Source organism: Ammodytes marinus (assembly GCF_949987685.1).
Source record: "Ammodytes marinus genome assembly, chromosome: 3".
In the NCBI taxonomy this organism is placed as follows: Eukaryota; Metazoa; Chordata; class Actinopteri; order Uranoscopiformes; family Ammodytidae; genus Ammodytes; species Ammodytes marinus.
Genome location: NC_137232.1, coordinates 1,951,421 through 1,970,279, shown reverse-complemented (window position 1 = coordinate 1,970,279; position 18,859 = coordinate 1,951,421). Strand labels below are relative to the sequence as shown.

The 18,859-nt window shown below is 41.8% G+C and overlaps 1 protein-coding gene across 1 annotated transcript in view; it reads right to left on the bottom strand.

Moving 5' to 3' along the window:
• Nucleotides 1–18,859, bottom strand: part of LOC307271431 (unconventional myosin-XVIIIa-like) — a gene marked incomplete at its 3' end in the record, with an annotated part of 206,986 nt that overhangs the window by 72,263 nt on the left and 115,864 nt on the right. The window contains exons 21-24 of the mRNA XM_080053890.1: nt 9,200–9,328; nt 8,188–8,331; nt 7,655–7,744; nt 5,951–6,070 (exon numbers count right to left, since the gene is read on the bottom strand). Of these exons, the coding sequence (XP_079910016.1) occupies nt 5,951–6,070; nt 7,655–7,744; nt 8,188–8,331; nt 9,200–9,328 (483 nt within the window). The remainder of the gene's footprint in view (nt 1–5,950; nt 6,071–7,654; nt 7,745–8,187; nt 8,332–9,199; nt 9,329–18,859) is intronic.

The window sequence follows — 18,859 nt, the reverse complement described above, 5'->3', positions numbered from 1 at the left end:
ATTAAGGTTGATAACCAGCCGGTGGGATCCCATTCTTTGGTGACCCGATTTCTTAAAGGAGCCCAGCGGAGGAACCCCCCACTGGTTGTCAAGGTTCCCTCATGGGACCTGCCTCTGGTGCTGGGAGCCCTCTGTCTCCCCCCATTTGAGCCCCTGGATCAGGCGCCGCTGAAATGGCTGTCAGCAAAGGCTGCCTTTCTTCTAGCGATTGCATCAGCCAAGCGTGTTGGTGAGCTTCATGCATTGTCAGTGAGTGAACAGTGTATTCGCTGGAACTCAGATGGCACAGGGGTGGCACTGTGGCCTAACCCTTCATTCTTCCCAAAGAGGCTGCCTTCGGCCTTCTATAATCAGGTCATAGAGCTAGCAGCTTATGGCCCCTCACATCCACTGGATGAGGAAGCTAGTTCAGCAGAACTACTCTGCCCGGTGAGAGCCTTGAGATGTTACATACAGGAAACTGCTGGTTTTCGGCCCGAGAAAGGGGCAAGCACTGTCCAGACTAAGGCTTTCCAAGTGGGTGGTGGAGGTAATTGAGGAGGCATACAAGTCAAGAGGACTGCCTTTGCCTCTTAACGTCAGAGGCCATTCCACCAGGAGTGTCTCCACTTCCTGGGCAGCACTAAGAGGAGTGCCTCTAAGTGACATTTGTGCAGCGGCCTCTTGGGCTTTAAAGTGCACCTTTGCCTGATTTTACAGGGTCAATGTAGCTGCTCGCCACACAGTGGCTGAAGCTGTTTTCCAGGAACCCTCAGGCCCTTCCTAATAGGTGGGTACAGGATTCCTCATGACTACGTTGGTAATAGTCATCCAGTGTTAAGCACTGCCTCTGGCGGTCAGTAAGAATGAAATAGAACGATAGTTACGTAGGTAACTACGGTTCTATGAATTCTGGATGACCGCCAGAGTTCTCTGTCACTCGGAATCTTGCGAGAAGATTCTGAAGGGACATTTTGGGAAGTGACGTGGACTTATATAGACGGGTGTCCCGACGTCATCCCCGGTCACACGTACCTTTGTTTATATTATATACTCGACCTGCGCATGCGCGATGGATAACATCCAGTGTTAAGCACTGCCTCTGGCGATCATCCAGAATTCATAGAACCGTAGTTACATACGCGACTATCGTTTGCTTTGTTGGGTCAAGAGATAAATGAGAGCGGAACAAACGGTGTCTCACAGACCTTGTTGTAGTTGAATTGCCAGTATGTTTCTGAATGTCTCAACTACAGCGCGTTCCAAATTATTATGCAAATTATATTTTTCTCCGATTTTCCTAAATAGTCGATGCAAATGACAGTCAGTATAATTTTCAAGTCATCAACCGTTAAAGTATGATTCAAATTTTATTGAACAAACCTCCAAATGATAACGGTATTTTTTTCAAAAATAAAAAACTCAAAATGCACCGTTCCAAATTATTATGCACAACAGAGTTTCAAAACATTTTATAGGTTGTAAAGTAATAAAAATGGTCATTTGTTGAATTTGCAGGATGTGAAGGTCATATTTAGTGAAATCAAAAGCTATTTCAATCAAAAACATCTTAACAGGCCAAGTTACATGTTAACATAGTACCCCTTCTTTGATTTCACAATTCTTGCATCCATTGAACTTGTGAGTTTTTGGAGAGTTTCTGCTTGAATATCTTTGCAGGATGCCAGAATAGCCTCCCATAGCTGCTGTTTTGATGCGAACTGCCTCCAAACCTCATATACATATACATATGTTTTGCCTGAGGATGCTCCAAAGGTTCTCAATAGGGTTGAGGTCAGGGGAAGATGGGGCCACACCATGAGTTTCTCTCTTTTTATGCCCATAGCCGCCACTGACACAGAGGTATTCTTTGCAGCATGAGATGGTGCATTGTCATGCATGAAGATGATTTTACTACGGAAGGCACTGTCCTTCTTTTTGTACCACGGAAGAAAGTGGTCAGTCAGAAACTAAACATACTTTGCCGAGGTCATTTTCACACCGTCAGGGACCCTAAAGGGGCCTACCAGCTCTCTCCCCATGATTCCGGCCCAAAACATGACTCCGCCACCTCCTTGCTGACGTTACAGCCTTGTTGGGACATGGTGGCCATTCACCAACCATCCACTACTCAATCCATCTGGACCATTCAGGGTTGCACGGCACTCATCAGTAAACAAGACTGTTCGAAAATTAGTCTTCATGTATTTCTGAGCCCACTGCAACCGTTTCTGCTTGTGAGCATTGTTCAGGGGTGGCCGAATAATAGGTTTATGCACAACTGCAAACCTCTGGAGGATCCTACACCTTGAGGTTTGCGGGACTCCAGAGGCACCAGTGGCTTCAAATACCTGTCTGCTGCTCTGTAACGGCATTTTAGCAGCTGCTCTCCTAATCTGATAAATTTGTCTGGCAGAAACCTTCCTCATTATGCCTTTATCTGCACCAACCCGTCTGTGCTCTGAATCAGCCACAAATCTCTTCACAGTACAATGATCACACTTAAGTTTCCGTGAAATATCTAATGTTGTCATACCTTATCCAAGGTATTGCACTATTTGACGCTTTTCGGCAGCAGAGAGATCCTTTTTTTTCCCATATTGCTTGAAACATGTGGCCTTCTTAATAATGTGGAACGTCCTTCTTAAGTAGTTTTTCCTTTGATTGGGCTCACATGGCAAACTAATTATCACAGGTGTATGAGATTAATTTCAATGATCCAAGGCGTCCTGAGACACAATATCATCCATGAGTTTAATTGAAAAACAAAACAATTAAAGTTTATGACACTTCAATCCAATTTGCATAATAATTTGGAACACGGTGTAAACACTAATGATTATGAATATCTTTATGTACATACAACAGCTTTTTCACTTATCCAACATTCATAGTTCTTAAAATGCATTACAATAGACCAGGGGTGTTTTTTCACTGAGGGCCACACACAGAAAAATCTACGAAGGGTCGGGCCACTTTGCAAAAATAACACATTTATCAGGACATGTAGCTGCTCTGATGTTTAGCTTCATAGTGTCTTCGTAAATTGTAATCCTTCTTCACGGCAACACTTTCCTTGCACATTAAACAGACACATCCCCCCTCTTGTTTATATGCCAATGATACACCCAGTGTTTTCTGCTTTTGCTTCCAATGTCCAGCAGGGTGAAAATAGTATCCAGTCGAGGTCCCGACCCTCCTAGGGGGGTCCGGGGGTATGCCCCCACGGGAGATTTGTTAAAGTTTTTAAAGTGAAATGCATGAATCTGGTGCACTTTGAGAGGGAAATTAAGGGGCTAAATCTGAAGAATTTTGTATGAAAAAAAAATGGAGACACTGTGTCAGATGAATTAGAAGCTATTGGAGAAGGACACAGATTTTCCATAATAATATTAATTTTAAATAAAATATTATGCAGGGTCCTCTGGGATGGGCTTGTTGCTGTTTTTCTTTTATGGGACATATTTCTCTGTAATATAATGAGTGCATTTAAATTATTTAAAAATTAAAAGCGCCATATTACATTATATTTTTAAAATGTGCCACGGGCCAATCAATCAGTGTTTGACACCCCTGCACTAGTGGGTTAACTAAGAAATGCAAAAAAATAAAAAAAAAAATAGTTTTTTCAAAGGGCCATATTACATTATATTTTTAAAATCGGCCGCGGGCCAATAAAAAGCGGGCCGCGGTTGGCCCGCGGGCCGTAGTTTGGACACCCCTGCAATAGACTATACAATCCCACAGGAGCGAAAGCAGGGCTGGTTAACAATTCTGCTCTATGATGATGTTCAAGTTACAGTCATATGAAAAAGTTTGGGAACCCCTCTCAGCCGGCATTATAATTGACTCTGCTTTCACAAAAAAAAAATAAAAGTGGTATGTCTTTAATTTACCAGGAACAGCTAAGTACTGGGATGTTTTCCAAACAAAGATTTTTTGAAAAGCAGTATTTGGTTGTATGAAATAAAATAAAATGTGAAAAACTGGCTGTGCAAAAATATGGGTACCCTTGTGGTTTTGTTGATTTTAATGCCTGTAACAGCATGTAAAACTGATGAATTTAAACACAAAGTTGGTTGGATTATGTTGTTAAGCCTTGAACCTCATAGAAATGTCTGTTTAATCATGAGAAAATGTATTTTAGGTGCCTAAATGCAAGTTGCACTTCTCTTTGACTCTCTGCTGAAGTGAGACAGAATGGGATCATCAAAACAGCTCCCAAAAGATCTGAAAAACAAAGATTGTTCATTGTCATGGTTTAGGGGAAGGCTACAAGAAGCTTTCCCAAAGGTTTCAATTGTCAATTTCGACTGTAGGGAACGTTGTCAGGAAATGGAAGGACACAGGCACAGTGGCAGTTAAACCCAGGCATGGCAGACCAAGAAAAAAACAGGAGCGGCATAGGTGGAGGATTGTGAGAATGGTTGCACACAACCCACAGATCACCTCCAAAGACCTGCAAGAACATCTGGCTGCAGATTGTGTATCTGTACATCGTTCAACAATTCAGCGCAATTTGCACCAAAACATCTGCTTTTTATAAAGACCAAATAACTTAATTTTTGTCTCATCAGTCCAAAGCATTTTCTTCCAAAATGAATCTGGCTTGTCTAAATGAGCTTTTGCATACTCCATGCAACTGTATCTGTGGCGTGGGCGCAGAAAGGGCTTCCTTCTCATCACCTGGCCATACAGATGTTTTGGTGCAAATTGCACTGATTTGTTGAACCATGTACAGATTCACAATCTGCAGCCAGATGTTCTTGCAGGTCTTTGGAGGTGATCTTTGGGTTGTGTGCAACCATTCTCACAATCCGCCGCATATGCCGCTCTTGTACTTTTCTTGGTCTGCTAGACCTGGGTTTAACTGCAACTGTGCCTGTGTCCTTCCATTCCCTGACAACGTTCCTTACAGTAGAAATTGACAATTGAAACCTTTGGGAAAGCTTCTTGTAGCCTTCCCCTAAACCATGATAATGAATAATCTTTGTTTTTCAGATCTTTTGGGAGCAGTTTTGATGATCCCATTCTGTCTCACTTCAGCAGAGAGTCAAAGAGAAGTGCAACTTGCATTTAGGCACCTAAAATACATGTTCTCATGATTAAACAGACATTTCTATGAGGTTCAAGGCTTAACAACATAATCCAACCAACTTTGTGTTTAAATTCATCAGTTTTACATGCTGTTACAGGCATTAAAATCAACAAAACCACAAGGGTACCCATATTTTTGCACAGCCAGTTTTTCACATTTTATTTAATTTCATACAACCAAATACTGCTTTTCAAAAAATCTTTGTTTGGAAAACATCCCAGTACTTAGCTGTTCCTGGTAAATTAAAGACATACCACTTTTACATTTTTTTTGTGAAAGCAGAGTCAATTATAATGCCGGCTGAGAGGGGTTCCCAAACTTTTTCATATGATTGTATATAAAAATGACCAGACATTAAACTAGATTTAACCAAACTCCTTAACATCAAACTATATTGTTAAGTCAGGGAATGTGGTTGTGTTGTAGAAAACATTAGAACCTCACCGCTGAAGGGATAATTGGGTTTTAAACTGTTATCATCTCCATTTGCCATCACAATAATCATTTGGCCTAATAGAATGCTAAGACAACAGGCATCAAAGGAAGGACTGGATCAGTGCTTTAATAGCCACAGTGAGGCAGTTCTCCCCTCTGGTTTGCCGCACTAACTTACAGCATGAGTACACAACATAGTTCCTTTTTTCTACACATCTGAATGTGCTGCTTTACAACAGTTCTCCTGTTATCGGTTATGTATGTGCATGTGTATGCATGTGTGTGTATGTGTCTGTGCATTTATGTGTTTATGCATGTGCGTGTGTGTGTGTGCGTGTGTGTGTGCGTGTGTGTGTGTGTGTGTGTGTGTGTGTCTGTGCATGTATGTGTTTGTGCATGTGTGTTTGTGCGCGCGTGTGTGTTTCTGTTTGTATATACCTGCAGGTCCTTCATGTCCTTCTCCAGGCGCAGTCTCTCGGAGGTTTCCGTCTCCAGCAGTTGGGAGGCAGACTCCCCAGTGTTCCTCTCATCAGACAGCTCTGAAGACAGCTCAGTCATCTGACACACACACACACACACACACACACACACACACACACACACACACACACACACACACAACACACACACACGTCAAACACCTTTACACTATTCATTCATAGAATGTACGATTGACTGTCAGAAATTGTGTTTCTGTTTTTGGATTTATTATTTATAGTTACAAGTCATACACCAATTCTAGGAGTTACAGATGCACTTCTAAGAGACGTGACAGACAAGTCATTACATTATCTTTATATTAGAAACCTTGATGTAAGTTTTATGTCAAAACTTACAGCTGCTGCCCGTCTTTTAACCAACACCAACAGACGGCAGCACATCACACCAGTTCTTAACTCCCTTCATTGGCTTCCTGTCCTTTTTAGAATTGATTTTAAACTTTTATTTTTATTTTTTAAAGCTCTTAACGGCCTTGCCCCACCATATTTATTTGAGCTTTTAACCATCCGAAATCCTGGTCGAGTCCTGAAGTCCACCGATCAACTGTTGCTGGAAGTGCCCAGGTCAAGATACAAGCACTGGGGTGACCGAGCCTTCTCTGTTGCTGCCCCCAGGCTCTGGAATAAGCTCCCCACTGACATGCGTCTCATTTCTGACCTGGGCCTCTTTAAATCCAGGCTAAAAACCTATTTATTCAGGATGGCTTTTAATACACAGTAGCGTGATGACACTTTGTTCTTGATCGTATCTTGATCTTGTTTGATTTTGTCTTGTTTGATTTTATCTTATCGTGTTTTATCTTGCTCAGTCCTGTAAAGCACTTTGGTACACCGAAAGGACTGTTGTAAAGGGCTGTATAAATAAAGTACATTTACATTTAATAATGTATTCAAGCCAATTAGGAACAGTTGAATTCCTTCATATGTATGGATACATGTCTGAGGGACAAGAAGAAGAATTAAGAATTATTTAAAGAGGACCTATGATACTTTTTGACTTTTATGACCTATAAACGTTGTTATAATTTAATAATGATTTATAGTCATGTTTAACCATACTAGCTTATCAAATAATGACGTCCATGCATTTAGACGTATTCCCTGCTGACCGTCTAGGGTGGCTGTGCAGAGCACTAAACACTAGGGCAGCCGGTCGAGAAATCACGTGTTCAAATCGGTTCATAATTTCCGGATATTCTTGTCGTCACGAAAGCGGATGTTTCCATGTATGGTAATGCTGCTCAGGCAAGCTCCGGCTATGCCCCCACCTTCCTGCTCTCAAATCTCCCCGCGCGCTGCTGAAAGTGTTCCGGAAGGAAGGTAACCAATCACAACGGAGTGGGGTTTGCAGGAGGGGGGGCGGAGAAGCACAAAGCCGAGTGTGGAGCAGACTGCTGTGCTCGCTCAGATGAGAGGAAGAGTTTCCCGAAAATCTACATGGTTTTTTGTGATGTGATTCGTGTCAGGTTGCTCTATAGCAGTTTTTTTTACAAGAAATTAAAACCAGAAAAGTAGTACAATAGGAGATCTTTAAATAATTTTAAATCTAAGAATTATTTCAAGTTTTCATACAAATTTGACTTGTGTGTTTTACAAGACAGGACCCAAACTGACTCCTGTATCTGTATATGTGTGTGTTTACCCTGCTCTCCAGGCGGTCACTGCTCAGTCTCAGTTCATTCCTCTCCTTCTCCACCTTCTCTAGCTTCTGCTTCAGCTGCTGGATCTCCTCCTGAGACAGACAGACAGACAGACAGACAGACGCGTTAGGATACAGCAGGTGCAGTGCATTATTCATCATATAATTATTACTGGGTTCTAATCTGTGCGAAATTGCAGGGTGTACTTATGGCTATTTTCCTTGTGCACTCTCTCTGATATTTATCTGATAGATATTATGCAGTTTGGTTGATTAAATATTAGTATCAAACCGAATCATCTGACAAACCAAACAATGGATCCAACATCTAGTGTGCACCAAGGAAGTGGACTATTAGGTGTGAACACGATCTCACACTGCTATGGTTCAGTGGCTGTGACTAGCAATAATTCAAATGGCCACATGATTTTCACCATTCCTAGAACTTTGCACCTCTATAGTGTGTGTGTGTGTGTGTGTGTGTGTGTGTGTGTGTGTGTGTGTGTGTGTGTGTGTGTGCCATTGTGTGTACTCACATCCTTGCCGCGGATCTGTTCCTCAGTGAGCTGCACCTCTATCAGCGGTCTGACGGTGGTGAAGACCTTCCACCATGGCCAGCCTTTCACACCACGATTCTTCTTTATATTTTTTTGGATGCAGCGGATAGCCAGATCCTGGATCTGTCAAACACACACACAACAATATGAGGAAGATGACTAACACAAGACCACATAGCGTAGGAGTATCATACTGCATTTACAGAGAGCCCATAGTTTATTTATTTCACATACAATCGCTATAAAAAACATGTGGTAGAAAAAAATAAAAAATAAAATACATGTGTGGATGTGGTAGAAACCTGTACAAGACTACTACTACTGGACACAGAATATAAGCAGGCCCGCCTCAACCTGCCATTAGGCCCTGGGGCTGAGAGGTTTCGTAGGCCCCCTGAGTGGTGGTCTTTGATTACAGACATGTTCTATTCTTCAGTTTGGTTCAAGGTTGCTTTCTTGCATACTTTGAAGCCACTTTTAATGCTCCCAAATAAAACGTATGTGTTTTTTTCCACTTGCATTGATATGGTGGAGATTTCTACTTCAGAGAGTTTCCTCTTCTTTCCCATATTGCAGTCACATTGTCATAAAACTTCTGGTCAAGGCCTCTAAACTCAGAAAATATAGTGGCGTGATATTCAAATTATGATTCTTTCCAGCCGCCACATTTATCAACACTGATCTCTGGTGTACGCTGAGGTTGGCGAGGTATGACCGTTTGATGATCCCACTTGAAAGTTTGATCAATGAGGCCCACTAGGTGCTCCTCATGTTTAAAAGTTGTTTGTGTGTGGGCTCTGGTGGTGTAGTGGTTAGAGAGTCCCAATTCAAAAACAAATATATAAATACAGTAAAATAAAAGGTTATTTTTGTTTTATCAAGTATTTCTAAATTAATATTTCTAATCTGCAGTCAAAATGATGTTAGAATGACAGAGCCTTCAGAAAGTGCCTTGGAGTGCTCCTATAGCCACTAGGTGCAGCAGTCTTACCTTCCTCTTCTTGAAGGCTTGTCTGGACAGGTATCCCCTACAGGCAGCCTGGAACAGGGAGATGTTTCTCCTGGTCTGAACGTCCCTCTGCTCCTCAAGCCTGGAGAGGGTCCCTGCTCTGAAGAACACCTGACGGAGAGCCACACAAACACACTCTATTGTTTTCTATAAGGTGGCCCCATGCAACAGCATACATTTGACCATATGCAACAGCATACATTTGACCATATGCAACAGCATACATTTGACCATATGCAACAGCATACATTTGACACAAAACACATCAGTATGGATATCTGCCCAAGTGCCAAGAGAAGTTGACATCTCTTATCAATTAGAAGTGTTTTTTCTGAATTGCATCATTTCATATCCAATTATTTACCAAGATCCACCAAGTCATTCTTATCATTTGGACATCATCTGACATGATTATACCTCGACTGGTTTCTTTATAGCAACACAAATGGTAATGTTAACAATGAATGGATTATGAGATGGGCCTATAGTCTTTTGTTTTCATCTAAACTATCAGTCCTGATCTAGATCTAATTTCTTTACATTAGGGCTGTCAAAATTATCGCGTTAACGCAAGGTGATTAATTTCTGGAATTAATGCGTTAATTTTTTTTATCGCAATTAACGCATGTGCAGATTGATCCGCCCCGTACATCCCACCGGCTCTGTACTACAGCCACTCAAACGTTGCAGCTGACCCAGGATCAGTAGCTGCGCGCAGCCAAACATCACAGCACGCTAGCCCATGCCGTGTTTTAAACTGCTAATGGTCACGTCTGTGTCGGGGGCATAGATAGTAGGCTCGTTCGACCTGTCGCCGTCTTGCTAAGACCTGCGCAATTATGACGCTCGTCTTGCTGAGCGCACTGCATTATGGTTAGACTTTTTGTCCCACTTGCACCCGCGGCTGGCTGCGGCTCGGCTGCTTGAGACTTTGAAGTCCCGCGGTATCAAGACGGACACAGACACTGGAGCAAGTCGCTGCAGTTGCTCCCCACGGGCTGCGGGAGCGAAATGTCTGATGGGAAACGTCTTGCTGACAGGCGGAGCTGAGCGCTAATTGGGAGTTTAAACCTCGTGCCTTTGATGCGTTTCCCCAATTGGTTAGGCAAAAGTCTGACATCACCGCTCAAAATTAAATTACGATCCATTCTTTTTGATTTTAATTTATGTTTAATCATTAGGCCGCCACAATATGCATTTAAGCAGAAATGTACTTAATCAGAGTTAAACCTCTGAACCCTTGACATAGAAATAATTTGGATGTGTAACTCTCCTGTATAGATATATTTAAAAGTGAACACAAACTTGAGTCACATAAGATCTTGGTGAAGTGATTTTTATACCATTAAGATTAAATCATAGGCTTATTTCAAGTGATCTAAATGGTCTGGGAATTGTATTTTACATGTAGTGTCGCAAAGCCAGACCAAAACTACAACAAGTAGTTTGTTTGTTACACATCATAATACAGTTCATCATATCCATCTCTACAATAATAATAAGGGATCTTTTCTTAGACCTTCTTTAACTTTATTTAGGCCGATCATATTCGTTATGTAGGTTTAATACTAAACCTCCTTTATTTGGATTTGTAAATTATTCTTGTAAATTATTCTTTATCACTTAAAAGTAGGTGTTCTAGTAAAGTAACAAGAAAGATAAAGATGTGTGGGGAATGGGGATATTATATCTCGTTTCTTGTTTTGAAAATGCCCCTCGCTTTTAAAGTGTTTACTCGTCTTTGTGTTGTGTTCTGCTTCTAATCGGTTGTAGCATGTGTGACTCTCCTGCGAATATGTTTCTAATAGGCCTTCAAAATAAAACTAGAAAACGAACTGCATCCGCAACAAGGACGCTACTTCCGACTCGGAGCTGTCCGGCTTCAGTCAGGCATTTTCGTCACTCCCCCGACTGCACTCGGCTACTCTCGTCTACTTTCCAGACGAGCTGAAAGTTAGGTCGAACGAGCCTACTATATGCAATCAACTGCCGCGGAGCCACTCAAACGTTGCAGCTGACCCAGGATCAGTAGCTGCGCGCAGCCAAACATCAAAGCACGCTAGCCCATGCCGTGTTTTAAACTTCTAATGGTCACGTCTGTGTCGGGGGCATAGATAGTAGCCTATATAAAATCAACTGCAGCGGGTGACAGTTGATGTCGGGAGCAACAGGAGGAGAAACATTGTCCGCTCTGTTCAGAGCCCGCGAAGACACAAACGTCTGCAGTTTTCAGAGGTGTGTGTGAGTAGACATCAACATAACGTTGGCTTCCTGGCACAAATGAACAGTCCCCTAGGACGTGTTCGCGCGTACACACAAACACACACACCCACACCGCGGACTGTAATCAAGTTGTATTCAAGAATGCACAACCTATAGATTCACCAAATAAATGCGATTATATAGCCTATATTTGCCCAAAGACATAGTAAAGAGACAGACCAATTGAATTATGGTGTGGTAGGTATATATTTTAGTTTGATTTAAATGTATTTTTAGTATTAAAACCATCATTTGGATTTTCAATTAATACAAATTCAAATTTTAAATGTACATCCACCTCCTGTCCTTTATCTTTACAACAATATACAGAGAAAATTCGAATTGTTTGGGCATATTTCGAATGGTAAAATTAATCGTGATTAATCGTGATTAATCCACAGAATCCTGTGATTAATCTGATTAAAAATTGTAATCGTTTGACAGCCCTACTTTACATACCACATTGGTTCCATAACATCTTGCCCAAGGACTTCTATTCAAAATAGGCCAGTTGGCTAACATTGGCACATTTATAGAAATGTTGATTCATGTGTGTTGTCTGTATAAATATATACATACACTTGGGAACTAATAACGTGTGATGAAGATGAAGATATAGTATTGTGTCTCAACATGTTAAAAAAAGCAGATACACATTTTATGCTGTGTTGTTACTTCACACTACAGCTTGTTCTGCCCAGTGATAACAGTATAGTTGATTTCTTCCCTGTCCTGGCCATCATCCCCATGCTTTAGCCTGATCATTGTTGACCACAACATTTCCTGCTCTTTAATCTCCTCTGGGCAACATGAGTGTTTCTAACAGAATGCAAATGAGGGCACAATTTCATTTTTGACACTGGGCCCTTGTAAAAGACAAGATCATAATGCAGCTAACTCCATCTAGATCAGGGGTGGCCAACCCGCGGCTCGCGAGCCGCATGCGGCTCTTTGCCCAGCTTCGTGCGGCTCTTCAGTTCATATCAAATTATGTGATTATAATTTTTTTATTTTTTTATTTTTTATACTTTTTTTTTGTGTGGGCCTATGTGTGTGCATGTTCGCAAACGTTTCATGCGGCTCTTACGTTCGTTTTACATGTTGTCTATTATTTAATTTTTTATTTTATTAATGTGTAGGCCCTATGTGTATGCCTGTTCGCAAATGTTTAATTGAGGACGCAACATAACGTTCGCAAACGTTTGGTGCGGACGCAACATAAAACTGCCCGCTCAGCTTGGAGGGAGGTTTTCCGTGAGTAAACTATTTGTGTCAAGTTCGCTCCGAAACAGAGTGGGAGAGTTCATATTTTTTGTTGAACGTTATGACAGGCCATTCTGCCTTATATGCCAGGTGTCATTTGCGCATTTCAAGGCTTCAAATCTTCGGCGCCACTTCAGCTCTCTCCATGCTAAAAGTAAGTCCCACTAAGCAACATGCATAGTAAGAGAAAAACGTTATTTTAAATTGTTATATTTTTGTTTGTGGACTTGGTTGAACTGAGAGTTTGTGTGTGAGGCAGTGCACACAATGTTCATTGTTGAAAATGACTGCCCTGTCGTCTTTAGTACTGTAGGAGTCCAGTCCTGTCATTATCACAGGGGCGGCCTTAACGATCTGGGGGCTTTCTTTTCTTTATTGTTAATAAATAATGCTTGTGCATGCATGTGCAAGCTCCCCGCGAAAATAAAAACGCCCCCCCCAGTTCAAATGTTATTTTTTATTTTCATTTTATTTTTTTAATTACATTTTTTTCCTGATATGTATCCTAGTTCAGAGATGATATGTATTTTTTTTTCTTTCTTAACTTTTTTTGATAGGTAGTTGCCAAGTTCATCACACAAACACTCCAATCCACTGATATGAGATCAGTTTGCAATTTTCAATTACTAAATTAATGGTAGGACTGTGGCCACTAGAACTGGTCTCTGGTCAGCAAAGGTCTTGAAAACAGCATAAGTGTGCTTGTGACATGCGTGCCACCCATGCATGTGTATAGGCCAGTGACGTGCGGTCAGGGTAGGCAGGGTAGGCAGTGCCTACCCTGGCGCCGTGTGCAAAAATAAATAAATAAAATAAAATAAAATATTTTTTTTATTTAATAAACTTATATTTGTATTATTACTGTTAATTATTTCGATCTTTACATGTAATCCGCGATTACTTTAAAAAAGTGTAGACGTTTTGATTAGAAACGTGGCAGTTAGTAAGTTACGCCAAAAAAATATTGTGCCTTTGCTGTTTCCCATTCATTGTGTACGGCAAAGAATCAGTGCCTTTGCGCCTATTCATTGTGGACGGCAAGAAAAAAAAAGTTTTCGCGCATGCGCACTTGATTCTGTATTATTTAACATGTACGCAAATAAGCATAATTCTTTGTGCCTTTTTTACGTAAATGGTATGCCACATAAGCCTTTACGTTACATATCATTCATGGACCAATTAAAATCGAGATATTACTAGACATTTACGCAGCTTAGGCCAACGTCATTACGTTGACTATGCTCATTCACGTCTCGTTACCCCCGCGGATTTTTAAGTCAACATTGCAGCTGCCGTGCCCGCAGATATTTCAGACTGGAGGAATTTTAACAAATTGGATTATAATTTAAAAAGGAACAGAATGAATAGCAAGAGAAAGGCCTGCGCCAGCCTTGGACGGTGTACAGCAGCAACAGGGACAAACAATGTTCGAGCATTTCAAACGGACAGGTAGCCTACATGAACGGAAGGATGCTTGCTAGCTAGCTAGCTGTGCTGTCAGTCAGACTGTCACTGGATTACTATCGTCTTGCTTATTTCTACAGCCAGGGAGTCAGATTGGTGAGTCAGAAACTTTTTTGGGGTTTATTTAATAATAAAGTTGGATGAATTGATACCGAGTGCAATCCATTCTGCATTTTATATTCAATTGAGCAGTTGTGTTTTCATTGTTACTGACGGACAAACCTAAGCTCTGCAATGTGGATAAATGGTTACATTCTGATGCTGGACAGGTCCATGGGGCATATGCTACTGGTACTTTATCTATTAAGATAAAGTTTATGGAGTGGAGTTGCCATCAGTTATGCTGTAGTCCTACATAATGATGAAGTCTGTCTTTTATTTTTAAGTTGAATAGAAGTAGTACCGGTAGTTTGAATCGGCGAAGGTTTGACTTGTTGCCTTACGTTTTTCGGCCCTCGGTGTGAGGGACGGGTCCGTTAAGTCGATGGATGCGATGTTTAATCATTTAGACCAAACTACAGTAGGCTACGGGCAAACCTGAAGTCACCGTCGTGACATTTCATATACGTCCCGTCTGTGTGTGTGTGTGTGTGTGTGTGTGTGTGTGAGTGAGTGAGAGAGAAAGAAAGAAAGGGAGGAACTTATTTGAAATCGGCCGTGCGTGCCTGTTTGTTGTTTATTGTTTTTGATTTAACAATATATAGGTTTAGAGAAATCTGGCTTTCAGAACTCAGTGCCTACCCACTCACTGACCTCACCGCACGTCACTGGTATAGGCACGTGTCCCAGCAGATTTTTGAAATCTGAATAAAAAAATTAAAGTTTGTAGTTAGCGAGTGTAACATGTTCTTAGCAAGGGCAGACTTTCATAAATAAAAGTTTATTTTTTTAGCAAGATATTTGGTCAAAAGCTAGTGGTCATCCGTCCCTCTGTGCAGTTGTTAGGCATCTGGCTGCTAGCAAGTTATGTTGTCTTGCTAATTTTACTATTCATCTGAGCTGAAATAAATATTGACTTTTTCCTTTATTATCTTCGCCAGAATGCACCAGAATGCTTAGATTACATGTTAAAAACACAAAAAAAATCTTCTGGGGGGGGGATGCCCCCAGACCCCCCTTCAGGGGTTTAGTTTTCTGACAAACATTACAATGGATACTAATATGATTTGGGCGTTTGGGATTATAAATCATCTTTGAATTGGTTGTACAGCATATCACATGCTATTCATTCAGGGGTGCGATGGCCACCCCACTCTAACTCTGTGGCCCACCTTGGCCACCCCCAGTCAAAATTTCCTGGAATCGCCACTGTGTGTACCCGTGTGTACGATGTGGCTCTTTGCAGTAACACAGTAACAAATGTGGCTCTTTGTCTCTGACTGGTTGGCCACCCCTGATCTAGATCATCAAATCAACCATTTTTATGCAGAAATCACGAGATATTTAATTTTTGTTCAGTGTTATTATTATATGATTATTGCGCCCTTACTCTGAAAGGGCAACGTGATGATGTCACTACGTTCACGTGAAGGAACCCTTTCTTTATAGGTCTGTGGAAGGAACGCCTCAGGTCAAACTGTCACATTGTTGTTGTCATGTAGGCTATTCAAGAAGAGAATAAATATACGCTATAAAGGCTAAAAGAGAATGTATCGCTTTGCTTATTCTTCACCACGCCAGCGACGAGGAGTCACCGCTCCATCTCACAATGTAGCTGTTCTTATGTGCAGCGCGCTGTTTATTATTAATATAACGGCCCGTCATCAGACACACGTATAGCGGATGGGTTTATACATCGATCGCTGCATCAACTAAATCCAAGGCAGAGCTTTTCTTTTTTGAGAGCGTTATTTTAAGAGTGTCTTACTGTCTTTATAAAGTGTCTTCTTGTTAAACGTTTTCTTATCACCGGGCCGCCGAGTCCCGCTGTGTGTTAAAGGCAGCATTTTAACAGCTGATGAACGAGAGTAAACAGTGGGCCTTTGGCAGCGGTTAAGAAATCCTTTTTGCTTTGCTTTATGCTGCTCTCGCCTTTTTATGTAGGCCTATCTCCCCCTTTCACTTGCCCACACCTAGGCTTACACACACGTTAAAGCCACTACGAGTAACTTTGTCCCTTGGCGGCCCCTTTGGACCAAAGTGGTAGTATGTTTACGACACCCGCTGTCGCAAAGCTGTTTTCTAGCTCGTGCGAGTGTCAACTGAGAAGGGCGCAATATAGTGCATGTCCGTGTGTTGAAAGTGTGAGGGCATGGACTCTTTTCGGCTCCGTGAGAGTGGTTAGTGACACAGCATCAACTAATGCCAGTCAGAGCCACACACACCTGATTGCAATGAGTTGATGCAGCTACTCTCATGGAGCTGAAAGATTACGTGTCCTCACAGAAAGCGAATGAACGAGAGACGGCAGTTAGTATGGATCACAATGAGGTAATGTGTTTATGTTGTTGTAAATAATGACTATTTCAGATGAATAATGGTAATCTGATGATGGTGAAGCAAAGCAAACGTGTTAGTACCAACCGCTCATTCATTTAGGAGTAAACACTGCAGTCTAGTTCACTCTTGTGAAATTGTATACACGTTGCTAGGCAACGCCCTCATCCCGCCCGTAGCCTATATCACTCTCCCTTTTAGCTTTTCTTCATTGAATTCTCTTTTTTTTTCTTTTATGGTTCAGCCCCGTTATCAGTCATTATGACAACAAACAAGGCTCCCGCTCCCCTTCCCTCACCTGGAGGGATAGGCTTCTCAAATCGCGTTGCTGCGCCACACTGAAATCTGCGACCAATATGGATATGTGACCATAGAGCCTGCACAAGCGAACCGAAAATCGGACTGGGTGTGCGACCAGACCAAAGTCAGTAATAAAAACTATATAAAAACGTCTTTCTTTGCACTGATGGTCTCGTTTGCTGTTAAAGGTAATTTATGATTATCAGAGGAAACATGAGGCTGTTTAAAAGATATTTAAATGTTACTCGTAGCTGCTTTAATTCTCACACATTTTATGTTCAAATCCAAGTGATGGGCAATTCTGGTGCCGGCTAGTAAGGCAGCGGACGTTTAAACGTTTAACCGTCAGGTTCGCAGTCTGCGCGCTTGCTTGTGCTCGTGCTTGTGCATGAGTCCTTTGATGAAATGGAAACTTTACAATTGTTGCAAGTGGCCATATTGTCGCCTTTTCGTGTGAAATACAACCACACTTTAGAGCGCTTCTGTCTCGACGTCATGTTTGCTGCGTTCTGAACCAAAACAAAGCAGCGTGTCTGAAGTCATGACACATTTGCAACGAGCGGAACCGATACGCGGCATCGTTAAGCAGGCATGTTAACGATTACAAGGAATTGGTTGACTCGGCACCGGTTCTGAACAAGAACCGGTTCTCGATTCCCATCCCTATACACCTGTTCAATGGCTTATAAAAACAAATAGCTAATCAGCCAATCACATGGCAGAAAATCAATGCATTTAGGCATGTAGACGTGTTTAACACAACGTGCTGAAGTCAAACCAAGCATCAGAATAATGAAGAAAGGGGGTTTAAGTGACTTCAAACGTGGAATGGTTGATGGTGCACGTCAAGATGAATCCATACTTTCATGTTGTTTACGCAAAATTCTGAACCTCCGCTCAATGTTAATTTCCCTTCAGTAGTCAGTCTGGGTCTGCGGTATATTCGCGGGTTTTCTCTTTTACCGGTCCAATCAGCGAACACTGCTTACTGTCTCATCCTGACCACATACAACCAACAACAATTCATATAAGCGTAGATATCAGACATCACACATACAGCCAAGAGCTTGGTCCTGCCGCAGCATCCTGAAAGGGCCTCTTTTTGCCATGCACCTGGCTCTCTCTTTTTTCTTGATGTTACATTTGAACACATCATGATGACCTTTGCCTAATAATCATTTTACTGAGCCGACCTGAACACATCACATTTGAAAGTTTTTTTAAGCTAACTATTTATTATCCTGCAGTTTTTAATATGGATTTAGGGACTTGCTAAACAGTCTCTCGTTTGTTGATCACCGCTGTTTTGAATGAATGATGAGACGTGCCGAGCCCGTCTGCAGCGGCAGCGGCTCAGCGGACAGGTTTTTCATTTTTTTTGGAGACAGAGTTGAAGCGGGTTGAAGGAGTTTCTTCAACACAGTCGAAGGTACAACACTTTAGTTGAAGATGACCCGACTCTACTCGATATTTAAAATTACATTATGTGCCCTCCTGGACTCCATAGCGGTATCGATAAGCTCAAACGTTAGGCCTATTGATTTCTGGGTTTTGAATATAGCGGAACCAGGTCCGTATAGCCTAATTAGAGCCGGCTTTCGGAACGTAGACAGCGAAACTGCGCACACACAGGCTGTTGTGTGTGTGTGTGTGTGTGTGTGTGAGAGAGATAGAGTGCGAGAGAGAGAGAGAGAGAGAGAGAGAGAGAGAGAGAGAGAGAGAGAGAGAGAGAGAGAGAGAGAGAGAGAGAGAGAGAGAGAGAGAGAGAGAGAGAGAGAGAGAGAGAGAGAGAGAGAGAGAGAGAGAGAGAGAGAGAGAGAGAGAGAGAGAGAGAGAGAGAGAGAGAGAGAGCGAGAGCGTGATGCTGCTGCGCGCAGCTGCTCAATTGCAAATAGGCTATAGCATATCTATTTTGTG